Source organism: Oryzias latipes, chromosome 23 (genome assembly GCF_053564925.1).
Source record: "Oryzias latipes strain Hd-rR chromosome 23, Olatipes_Hd-rR_3.1".
NCBI lineage: Eukaryota > Metazoa > Chordata > Actinopteri > Beloniformes > Adrianichthyidae > Oryzias > Oryzias latipes.
In genome coordinates this window covers 16,413,849-16,426,137 of record NC_136259.1, presented here as the reverse complement: position 1 = coordinate 16,426,137, position 12,289 = coordinate 16,413,849, and the positions used below count along the sequence as shown (strand labels likewise).

The following is a 12,289-nucleotide window of genomic DNA, read 5'->3' as shown; positions in this document are numbered from 1 at the left end:
TATCTGTAACAATGTTAAGTTTCGTTTATGCCCAGCTACAATTACTGAGCTACAGATGTCAGGATGCATGACTGTTTTCCAGTAATGTCACAAACACCGCTTTCTTCCACGGAACCTTTTATTAGCTAGGTTCGTATTTAAAGTAGAAACCACACTACACGTTTTGTCCTCTTTACAAAACTTCGTATGTACACTACAGTGCTGACAGTTCAAAAATAATACAAACTTGAAATGAAAAACAGAAACAAAAACTTGGATAAATAAACTCTGTGAAAACATTGCGAGCCCCTGAGGACGTCTTTGTTTTCTAACGTAACTTTGTCACATTTGTACAAAAAATAGATAGAGGTTCCTGTCATGTTTCTGTAACATCTAAAAGCAGTAAAAGAGCTGCAGAGCGCCTGGTGGTTACAAGTCTGTAATAACTGACTTGATCGCTCCAGAGCGACACAGAGAAGAGTTCTGTCTTCCAAAAGAAAGAAAAAATTAAAGTTCTTTTGAGGCATAAATAAATCTAAGGCGTTATCTTTCATACTTCATGATTTTTTCAGGAAAAATACCACCTTGCTTTTTGGTTTTCCTTTCACTGACTGATCCAAACGTCAACCACAGGAATCCAGAGGCCTTTCAGTAGATTATAGAAACCATTTAAGGCTGACAATTTCCAGAGAAAACTTGAATCCTGCGTTTCCTAAAAGGACAGAACTCCAGCCGTGTGTGTCTCCGGACCTTTGAGCAGTTCACAGTTAAACACAGGCACTGGGGAAATGTTGTGGGCTACATTAGCAAGTGGGCTGTTAAAAAGTAAAGCCAAGACACTGATGACAAAGTTCAACGAGGGGACATGCACTCAGACAAGAGCGTCTTCACACAAACCCGCTTAGTTTCAATGGACCTTTAAAACCAAACACATGGGAGCACTTCAGGCCCCAGCTTGATAAATAAACACTTAAAATACAGGATCCTGACCACTGTAGAGAAACTGGACTTCAGATAAATAGATAAATAGTGCTTTGGAAAGGAGCTCTCAACAGTGTGCCTTTTGTTTTTTAAAGTGTCAATTAGATCTTAAAAGTCTCAGAAGAACCTGAAATGTCCTTGTTGATAATCTGACGTAAAATCGACCTTTTTCCTCGATAGGATCAACTGTATTTACACGAGTTGATATTAAAAAGTGCTGCAGAGTTCCCAGTTGGGAAGTTCTGACCTCCTGCATCCGTGTATTGCTCTGTGAATGACTGTTTACAGCCTCATACGGCTGTCCGACACGTTCAAATGTCCAGTAAAACTATGGGACTGAGGGTTTGTTTTTGTGGTTTCAGTGTGTTTTCCTGAGACTCTGGAGGCCGTTCTCGAAGGGGTCCAATTCTGCATTAGCTGCCAAGAGAGTGCCAGGCACTGGGAAAACTAGGAAGCTTCAATACACAGCTGAGAACCACGAAAAATAGATGAGGTTCTGCGACAAATGTTCCGAGAGCAGCGGCTACTAGAACTACTTGGCAGAATTACTTCATGCTTAATGTAGTGATTCTTCTTTCAATTTGTTTTTGTTTTGCAACTTTGGAAGGTTTAATATTTGAAAAAATAGATTTTTTCCATTGCAGACTTGAAATAAAAATGATAGAGCATCTGTGCTCAGAGGAAACAAAGATCCCTGTGTGGCCCAACTTTGGGTCACCTTAAATATTGGAAGCGTTGGCTGCAACTTTTACAAAAAGTCTTCCAAAATGTTCCTATCTTGCTTCTTCATTCAATGGGTCACAGATGAGCGGACGTCCTGGGGTAGCTACGCCCCCTTGAGGACAAACAGACAGCAGTCCGGCACCCCCCCCCGTACAGGTTTACAGGACGGCTGGCAGAAACCCTTTACAGTCATTTTGATCAGTATGTACAAAAACTCTTAGAAAATCTGCTTCTGCTCGTCTTCGTGCCGTGGAGGAGGGGGGAATAAAGAAGGGGAGGGCTGAGGGAGAGGAGGTGGAGGAGGAGGAAAGGGTGGGGGGGGAGGTGGAGAGGAAGGGGGGGGAGGAGGAGGAGGAGGGTGAGCGAAGGGCTGCGACATGGGCATCTGAACCTGCAGTGGTGCTGAAGTTTGGTATTGTGAATGCAGGGGGTAAGAGGTGGGGGGCTGCGGGAAGTATGACTGAGGGGGGAGGAACGGGTGGGAGGTGAAGCTGGGGTGCTGAGAAGGGAAGAAAGGTTTGGCAAACTGGTGCTGATAAGAAAAGTGAGGGGGCAGAGACTGGGAGCTGGTGAGGGGGGGATTCGGCTGAGAGGAGGGTGTCATCAGGGGGGGGGTGAAGTACGGCTGGGACTGGGTGGTGATGCCCGCCTGTGGGTGGAGCGCGCCAAGGTGGACTGAATGTGGAGGTCCAGTTTGACCCAGGTAGGAGTTTAGGGTCTGTGGGGGGAGAGTAGGAGGTCTGTGAGGAAGATGGGGAGGTGCCAGAAGAGGAGAGAAAGAAGGGGGCAGCATCTGGGCGAGGTGAGGAGAGGGAGGAGGAGGAGGAAGGAACTGTGAGTATTGCTGCATGTAAATTCCTCGCCTGCCAGCTTCAGGTGGGAGCGGGTGCATCTGCACCTCCGCAGAAGTCCGTGAGTCCGAGTCGGGAACGGGAAGCCATCGGTCCGCATCCGAGAGCGTCCGCGTGTCAGTTTGAGGCGTCTGCACATCCGCAGGAAGTGGCAGCTGCAATGTTTGAACCTCCGACTGCGCCGCAGTCCGTGTGTCTGAAGGGATGGCTGGCGTCAGGAGGAGACGGTCCTGGGCGGGTTCTGGGTGAGAGGAGGGAGCCGCCTGACAGAAAACGGAGGGAGGAGTTTCCGATGGGGGACAGGCTGCCAGGGAGGAAGATGAGGGCTTCTCCGCCAAAGGTGAAGAGGTAGAAGTGGGAGGGGGAGCTGCTGTTAAGGGTGCAGCCACTGCAGAGGTGGAAGACTTCAAAGGAGGAGGGGAGAGCGGCAAAGAGAGGGGTGTTTTACTGGACGACGTCCCGCTGTCAGAGTAATGGTGAGGAGGTTTGGAGGTGGCTTTGGGTTTTGCCTCCTTAAGTAGAGGAGAGGAGGAGAGCCCTGGTAATGTCAGAGGAGGACGAAATTTGTTCTTACAGATAGGAGAAATTGCACATTCCTGCTTCCCTTGAGGAGGAGGAGGGAGATCTTCTTTTTCAGCAGGCGAAGAACACAACGGCTGATCGTCTAGCTCTTCGGATTTGCGAGGAAGCAACATCCCATTTTCTGCCACTTCCTCTTTTATTTCCTCCTTTACTGCTTCCTTCTTTGAATCACTCCCCTCCTCCTCTTTTTCTTCCTGTTTGAAAGTCCCCGTTCCTGCCTCACCTGGCTCTTCCTTCGCCCCCCCTTCTCCTTGGTGGTACTGCCGTAGGCGGATGTGCCAGGCCAGGCTGCAGACGGCAGACACCGTCTTGAACTGGTGGATGACGTTGCGCGGTATGAAGTAGATGTCGTCGTGACACAGGCGAATGCGGGCGTAACGGATGCCCTCCCGCCGCAGCTGGTTGAGCTTGGCATCGTCCACCCACTGCACACACTGTGAGGAGAAGGTCAGAGGTCACATGCAGGAAAACCAAGATTTGCTGACATTTGTTATTAAGGCTTGCTCTGTTTGAAGCACCAAAGAAAAGGCATTTTTGCCAGCTCCTAGCGCAGGGTCGGGAACCCATGACTCGTGAGCCATATCTGGCTCTTTTGATGGCCACATCTGGCTCGCAGACAAATCTTTAATTATAAAAAAAAGTTGAATTAGACCCGTCCTTCTCGGGCAGAGTCAAAACTTGGAACACGATGCCCGTCACATACCACACACTGCAGCGTGTGAGTATTGCTGTCCTGACAATGTTTGGCTCCACGTAATCAGACAAAACCATCAGCAAAACCACGCAGCACCAGAAGTCGCATTATTGGTAAGAAATACTTATGATTTAATAGCAACAGCTTAATGTAGCGTTCCTTTCCCACACTGAGGCACGGAGACTTAACCTCTTTTAAGGTTCTTTATTCTGGTTACTGTAGGCCATAACCAATGCCGTACAACTTATTCTGCAACTCCTGAATCTCTCCCGCTGAGAGCGCTCCCCCCTACTTTATATTTCCCTTATTCAGCCCATAGCTGAACCCCATTGGTCCAAACTCCCCAACGACAGGCTGAGCGACTGAACTGAGGGGCAACCAGTTTCTCTGCTTGATGCGTTCAAAGAACTCCGGAACTTAGAACGCGACCAACAGCCACTCAGTCCAACACAGTCCGCTAAAATAACAATGTTAGTAAAAAGAATCCACAGACTTATTGTATTTTAAAAGTGTTGAAATTACATAAAATGCACACATTCACTTGTATTTTTAGTTTTCAACATATTGTATGGCTCTCACAAAATTACTTTTAAAAATATGTGGTGTTCATGGCTCTCTCGGCCAAAAAGGTTCCCGACCCCTGTCCTAGAAGAAAATCCAGATTTTAAAGTGACACAGAGGAAAACATGCACACAAAAAGGTATTAACAAAACATAACAGAGTTCAACACTATTTTTTCAATTAACAGAATAGCAAAGCAGAAAAGTGCGTTCTGGTGCCTCAGAAGAGTTTGCATTCTTTTTTAAGTTATATTTAAATCTCACGCTTTGTTTTGCTTTTGATGCATTTTTTGGCCCTCAGAGCAAAAGCAGAATCCTGAGAAGAAGGCTGACATTTTTCCCGTCACATGACAGAATTTAACAAACGATTCTTTGTAAGGAGTCAGCAGAGTAAAAGCACATTACCAAAAAAAAAGTACAGTTTTTCAGACTGTTAGTTCTTTTTAAAAAAAAAAAGTAATTTAGCTAGATCCGTAAAATAAATGAAATTCATTAAATAATAACCTAAAGTATGTCACACAAAAAAAGCCTGCTCTGGGTTACTGATGCTTTGTTTACGCCACTAGGTGGCAGCAACAAACATGAATTTGAAAAGGGTGTCATTGCAACACTGTAGGGGGGATCCTTGATCCAAATGGAGACATGAGCTGTGCTGATGCCAATGTGAGTGTGATGCATCACCTGAGACAGGGGGGGTTCATGCAAGTCCAACTGCAGCCTCTGAACCACATAAGGGAAATCACCAGCATGGAAACACACAATATCTTTGGTAACACGAGGAGGTTCTGAGCTGGAAAAAGGAAAACACAAGGCGGGAAGGCAGGAGGAGATAACAGAGGGATTATATGCTAACCGTCACAGAGTAAGCTGTGCAAACCTGTCACCTCTGAACAAGCAGCCAACACTAACGTGGCATTAATAATGCGTGAATGTTTTTCTTTTGGCCTCACTGCTTACCGGTCTACGGGGCATATGGCCTTCAGCACCCCCACAGCGGCGGTGGTCTGCCGATCAAACCCCTGCCCTATGTGGTCGGCGTGGGCCCGTGTCCGGTCTTCAAACAACATCTCTCTGGGCTCGCTGGTCCTGGGCAGCGACTGCAGCAGGTTCTTTACTTCATTGGTGGAGCTGAGGGAGCATAAAGCAGTCCATCTTTATCCATTTGAAACTAAAAACAGACAGCTTTTTCTACCCGACAACACACACACACACATACACACACACATAAGTGTAACATAAGTTACAAGTTGGTGTTTTTACACAAAATCAACCTTAAATAAGTTTTTTCTTATTGTCTACATCGGTAAATAATTACATTAATTATTGATAAACTCTATAAAAATAAAGATCAGATGATTTCTTGGTATTGTTTTTAATTTGTGGGTTTAACTGACCAAAAACAAAGTAAAAGTTTCATATTTTCTTTAAGAAAAATCCCCTGAAATCCAGAATAATTACAGTTACCCAGAGACCATCTTCAACCATTTAAATTGTAGTGAAAACAACCGTCTTTTGAGCTCTGTTATTTATAATTCACTATGAAAAACAGGATATTCTTTAAACATTACTAATTCATCCAGTTTTCTCAGAATGGAAAAATAGCAATGAGTAGCCTTCTTTTATTTATTTTGCACAAAAATAAATAAAATTACCTGATCTTGAATGTAATTTTGTGATATAAAACCCCGCACAAGATCACTTACAGTCGTGCGTTCACACTTGGCTTCATGCATGCAGGCTGAACAGCTAAGGGGCCGAACAATGGAAGTACTGCAGTCAGCTCACTGCTGACTCACACAGGAGCTGTAGTCACATTCAATCCGGAGTGTAAACACACACACACGCAAGGAATCTGGCAGATTCCTTCGTGAGCACAACACAGGCGCAGACGGCGAAGCTGCTTTACTGAACTGTGCGTTCATTCATTTCATAGATAAGACGAGAGGCATGAGCTGCGGGAGGAGGGATGGAGAAGTGGAGGGAAATAGAAATGAAGCCACACACACACACACACACACACACACATATCTCAGAAAGTGTGTGCTGACTGCAGTCTGACATGAGTGTAGCGGGGAGGGGGCTGAACATGCACATGGTGAATGACATTAGCATGTTCTAAAGGTCTTTAAATATCCTCAGTATGTGAGGTCCTTCTGTTCTGCAGCCTGTCATGAATGTGTGCACCACACCATCAGGTCAGACTCCTGTATTTATGGTCAGATAAAAACTGGGGAGGGGGTGTGAGTCTGAACAATAAAGGCAGAATAAATAGCAGCAGTATGGAGCTGGTGATGGGGAAAACAGATAAACTTAGGTGGGGGTTTCAGGAGGTAAAGCACCAAAAATACTTTAAAACATGGGAAAGAGCAGGATAAAGAATAATGCAAATGTACACATATTAACAATTACCGTATATTATTGACATATGAACTTGTACACGACAGCATCCTATTTTTTTTTCTAACCCAAAGCTTTTCTCAATACTCAAACACAACTAGACTGCACAAAGTGGTTCAGTAAGAGTGTGATTCAAAGGTGACACAATCAAAGTTTGAAACAGTCTTCAATGCTACCATGCAATTGTTGCTCAACTCCAAAAGTACAAAGAAGTTTATTAAAAGCTGAAGAATTCTGTCTCATTTGCATAACAAAACCACAATAACAAACGTATTTTTATCATAAAAATCTCAGAGCTTTTTTACGTCGATAAAACCAGTAGGGCTGTAAACGATTAATGGACTTAATTGATGAATCAACTTATGTTTCTAGGATCCAACCTGATCAAGTTGTTAATCAAATCTTGTTATACCATTAAATCCTCTTAAAATGAAATAAAATCGATTATATTGGTATTGGAAAATAACATTTGGGTTGGGCCGCAGTTTATTTGATTATAATTTTGAAATGACGAAGTGCATCACAGTGGACAACACAAAAGTGATGCTAGCAAAAAATGATCAAGTCATCCTTACAGTCCAATACGTGGAAACACTTTGTCTTTGCAAAGACATGTTAATGTTCAAAGACATGTTAATGTGGAAAAACCACAGTGGGCTGAACTTTATGAATCTTAAACGTGAATGGATTTGCCATTGATTCTTGTTTGTTTGTACACATATCTAATTTACACTTAATTATCTTGTCAGAAATACAAGGAGTCTGGAAAACTTCACCTGCACTGTTCAATATTCAAGTATTTCTCTCCGAGTCACACTGGTTGAAGTTTTGGCCAAAGATGTCCTGGATTGGTTTTAGGTCGGTGAATCGGATCGTTAAAAATAACCCAAATCGACCATGGATTGTATCATTAACCACAAATTACAATATCAATCAAATTGTTGTTAAAATGAGTTAATTCAACCCCACAAACCAGGAACAACACCACAAAAACATGCTGCTTGTGCACACATGCATTTAAATTGTAAACCAAAACCTTAAAGTCCTCACAAACAATTTTCACTTTACTTTCCAACACAAAAATGTAATGACTCTTTGTCCACATTAAAATAAGCAACATTTGCAGGACTGTGATATTTTCTATTTATGACATTAAAAAAAGCATTGGAAGCTCCAGAACATGTCTGTGTGACAACCACCACCTTGAATCTAGTAAAAGGAGGGGATAAGGAGAGAGACGGGAGACAAATGGGCAAACATTTAGAGGTGGAGGCACAGGGACATTGAATCCCCTTTATTGAAACATCCCCAATACAAAAGAGGATGGCATTAATGTTTTAAAAATGAAGCCTTTAATTGCAGCTTTAAGGCTGCAACAAACACAAAGCTTTATGGGAAAACTGATGAATAAACAAGAAGCAGCTAATGAAAGTGTGAGGCCCACGTTTGGCTGGGAGCCATGTAAAGAAGCGGCTGATGTGAGGATGATCTCATCCGAGCGGTGAGCAGCATACCGCTAACATAACAAAAACACGCACGCTCTCACTCGCGGCCTCGCTTACAGAAACCACTTGCTCGTGTTGGAGGCAGCACCTTAATGCGAGCAACAGTGGCACAGGCAGGGAGAAGGGTAATTGCTTCATCCGCTGGTGTTCGACAACAACAAAGCTTCACACCGTTACAAGGGCTGCAGTTTCAAAAGGCAAGTGTGCTACTTTTTTTTTTTTCTGCTCTCCACAATCAGTCCTTCAGGGCAGCCAAAAAAAGCACAAGACGCTGGCTCAACAAGGCAGGCAGCACTCAAGACTTGTATCCAGCATAAACAGCAGCCGCAGAGACTAAAATGTCTGTCTTGTGGAAATTATTTCTGGGTCTTTTCATGCAAAAGTGCAGAAGAAATGACTGTGAGACTCACCGTTTTCTTTTAAAAGGAGACTTTGGTACGTCTGCTACTGGTATCGTCTGCTCTCCAGGTCTGACCCACATTATCGGACCGTCGTCGCTCTCCGTGGGACACATGTGACTTAGACTGGAGAGCGTCCCCCAAGGGAGCGTCAGCTGCAGACACACAAAAAAGTTCGGAGTGAGAAAGTGGCCAAGTCTGATTACAATGTCACGAGAGACTAAAGTCACTCAGTTTCTGTTTCATCAGGGACACCTATGTGCTGAAGATTCATAATGATTCCACATTATTAAAAACACTGATCAAGTGTTCGGCTTCTCATCTATTGTTTTATAAAAAAAAGTAAACAATATTTGGGTGTTTTTGCCTTTTAAAGTCTTAAAGTGCCATCCTATTCATCTTTTAATTATAATTGAGCGGTTTTTAACCATAATCGAAAAGTCTGTGTCATTTTCTGTGACAGTTTATGAGCCAGATATCAGCTCAGACAAGGACAACGAAGACGTACATGGATCTAGTCGTCTGCATCAGAATGGGGCAAAGCAGAGAACTTGTGGCTTGTCGTAGTAGCTTCTAAGTCGCTTCTACAAGCTTTTTCTTTCCATTTGTTACTGATTAACGCCGATTTGAACAAAGAAATACTGAGAAATGCACACTTAAACGTAGTTTTCTTTAAACATACGTCCTCCACTATGAGAAAAATGCCCAAAGAAAATGTTGAAAACACCAAAATCCCAACTTTCATCAGAGTCGGGTCTTTAACAACCAACTGGACCATCCAATCAAAAAAAAAGGCTCCAGTTCTGTAGCAGTGTTTTCAACAAGTAATCTATATATCTAAATATATTTTAAAGCATTTTGACCCCTTCAGAAATATTTACCTCTTCTAACATCATATAAAATTAGTTTTTTTCCATAACTTCATTCAGTTGCATACTTTAGTGACCCTCCAAACCTTAAATATGGTCGGTTAACGTTAAAGTTCACTGCTCCTCCTTTAATCCCCCTTTTTTATTTTCCCACATCCTGTCAGTTTATCTACCAAGCTGTTGTTCAGGATTACACTCTCACCTTTAGGAAAGGAGACTCCTCCAGCATACCGAGGAATTCAGGGAAGTAATCCCCAACCTCCTCATCCACGGCTCCCACCAGGCTGATCTGTCTCATAGCTCCCGCTCTGTACGTGCCGTGACTGTATGTTCTCTTCACCTGATAATGAAGATTAGACAAGATCAGGATACACAGATCTACTGTTGATTAAACACAGCAACAATAATATTTTCTCTATTAGGACTTTGACATTGAAACTGAGACTTTAAAAAAACATGCATATAGAGGATGTGTGTTGGGTGTGAAAATAGACGTTGTGTCGGCGGGTTCACATGGCGTTTCTGCTCCACCAATGAATGTGACTCACTCAGCAGACTGTTTGCTGCTTTCCACTTGGCTGACAGAGCTGTGTGCATGTGTGCGACTGCCTTCCCCTCCGTCCTGAACAGTGCCTCTGTTAGTGCATGTGTCTGCCGTACGTGCAGCCTCTTGCCCTGCGTGCTGCACTCTTGGCGGATCTGGATGGGCGAGTGTGTGCGTGAGCGAGCGCATTGGTGTGTATTTGTCGAATCCTTGGCAGCGCGCCTCCAGTGAGTCACCGCTTGACAACGAGGCGGAGATAAAGGGAGACAGAATGGGAGAGAGACGGCGGAGAGGAAGAAGAGTCCGGAAACAGAGTAGAGGAAGAACGCGGGGAAGCAAAACAGATGGAGAGGAATGGTGGTGAAAATAAAAAGATGGTTAGAGGAGACGAGCTGCGTTAGGAAACACAAGCTGGGGAGGGAGATCACAGCTAAATAAAAAAAAAATTAAAGAAACACCGGAAGAAAATAGCTAGGGCTGTAATAATTCATTTGACCTACGATTTTATTCATTCATTCATTCATTTTCTATACCGTTTTGTCCCTTTTGGGGTCACGGGGCTGCCGGAGCCTATCCCGGCCACAAATTTCATAATTTGTGGTCGCTGATACAATTCATGGTTCATCTTTAATGATCTGATTCAGTGACCTAAAATCGATTCAGAATATCTCCAGCCAAAAATTCAACCAGTGTTTTTACACACTGAACTGTAATGATTGTTGATCATTTACTGCTGCCATCACGTGTGTGTTGTCCACTGTGATGCGCTCGGTTGTATGGTGTCAAAATAGAGCCTAAAGTATTGCGCATCAAAACAGTAAAACCGCGCATCAAAACCCCAAATCTGCGAATCAAAATGCATAAATTGAGAACCAAAACCCACAATTTGCAACCAAAAGCCTTTCCCCAAAGCACAATCCTATTTCTCAGCTGCCGATTTGTTTTCTCGCCATTCTGAAATCCTGTTTTTGAGTTGCAGTTTTATTTTGAAACTGTCTTTTTGAGTTGCGCTTTTATTTTTTGAGTTGCGCTTTTATTTTTTGCGGTTTTGATTCTAAAACCTGTCGACACGTAAAAACAGCGACATGTCAGTCAAGGGGAGGGGAGGCGGGACATCCCTGATATCCAGAAGCTCATTGGCTACCGAATAAGACCGAGTCTTACGTCAACAGACCAGTTTAGAATGTGCCGGTAAGTTTCTCATGTTTTTCATATCTTTTACTATATTAAAATATCAAAATTGTACTTTATTTAACCAGAGGACGCCAGCACATTCAGATGAGGAGCTCCCCCAGTAGCTGCTAGTGAAAAAAGATGTTAGAAAGTTAGATGTTGCATGACAAACTATCAGCATTGTTCTCCTGTGTTAGCATGCTAGCTAGCTCAATGCTAGCGGGGTATCCAGCTCTTCTCATGACTTTTGTGGATTAAACAAAGTCGATTTTTTACCACAGTGTCAGGATCGGTCATGTCAACCTGGGAATAATTGCCCGTGGATTGTCACTATGGTTAATCAAATAGTTTTTTAAGAAGTACATTCATGTATATATAAGGTTTTTCAATATTTCCTTAGGGATTACACAGATGGATTGAACAACAAAGCAACATATTGCTGCAAGAAAGTGACACCTTTCCTAGTTTGGGATCAAGTTAATCCCTATTTAAAATAAATAAATAAAAGAAACACAATTTTTATTTGAAGTACCAGAGCAAATTTCCCACAGGTGGGATCAATAAAGTTTTTCTGATTCTGAACTGTATTCCAAAATAATTTTCTCAACCTTAAAGATTGCAGGTTAACACAGGAAGTTACCTTTCACAATATGCAGCTACTGAGTAGCAATTAAGGTGTGTGTGTGTGTATATATATATAAATATATACACACACACACTCATTTTAACTGTCTTAAATACATTTTTCTTTGTGTGCAGGATGCTGTGGACATTGGACGACAGACTAACTTAAACCAGGCAGAGCAGGAAACTGTTGGAGTTGTTGTTCCCTCTGTGGCTTGTCCTCTCTCCTCTCAGACCTGTTCAACCCTTGTGGGACATCAGAAAACCATGGCCAAGACATTAACATTTATGTACTGATCTATGCATGTCATCACAGCAGGATGTAACAAAAACTAACAATGTGAACAGATCTCATCTGCCTTACAAAATACTGCCCCCCTTAAGAAAATAAATGGCTAATAATCACCAC

General features: G+C 43.0%; 1 protein-coding gene and 1 long non-coding RNA gene across 2 annotated transcripts in view; one reads left to right on the top strand and one right to left on the bottom strand.

Annotated features, from left to right (window-relative positions):
- Positions 1 to 100: 100 nt before the first annotated feature.
- LOC101171296 (uncharacterized) overlaps positions 101 to 12,289 on the bottom strand; it is a 30,858-nt gene continuing 18,669 nt past the window's right edge. The window contains exons 5-9 of the mRNA XM_023952533.2: positions 9,742 to 9,879; positions 8,683 to 8,825; positions 5,328 to 5,498; positions 5,052 to 5,160; positions 101 to 3,550 (exon numbers count right to left, since the gene is read on the bottom strand). Of these exons, the coding sequence (XP_023808301.1) occupies positions 1,901 to 3,550; positions 5,052 to 5,160; positions 5,328 to 5,498; positions 8,683 to 8,825; positions 9,742 to 9,879 (2,211 nt within the window). The 3' untranslated portion in view covers positions 101 to 1,900. The remainder of the gene's footprint in view (positions 3,551 to 5,051; positions 5,161 to 5,327; positions 5,499 to 8,682; positions 8,826 to 9,741; positions 9,880 to 12,289) is intronic.
- On the top strand, positions 11,138 to 12,288 carry LOC111946958 (uncharacterized). The gene is made up of 2 exons (XR_002872812.2): positions 11,138 to 11,274; positions 12,016 to 12,288. It is a non-coding gene; the product is annotated as an uncharacterized LOC111946958 (long non-coding RNA).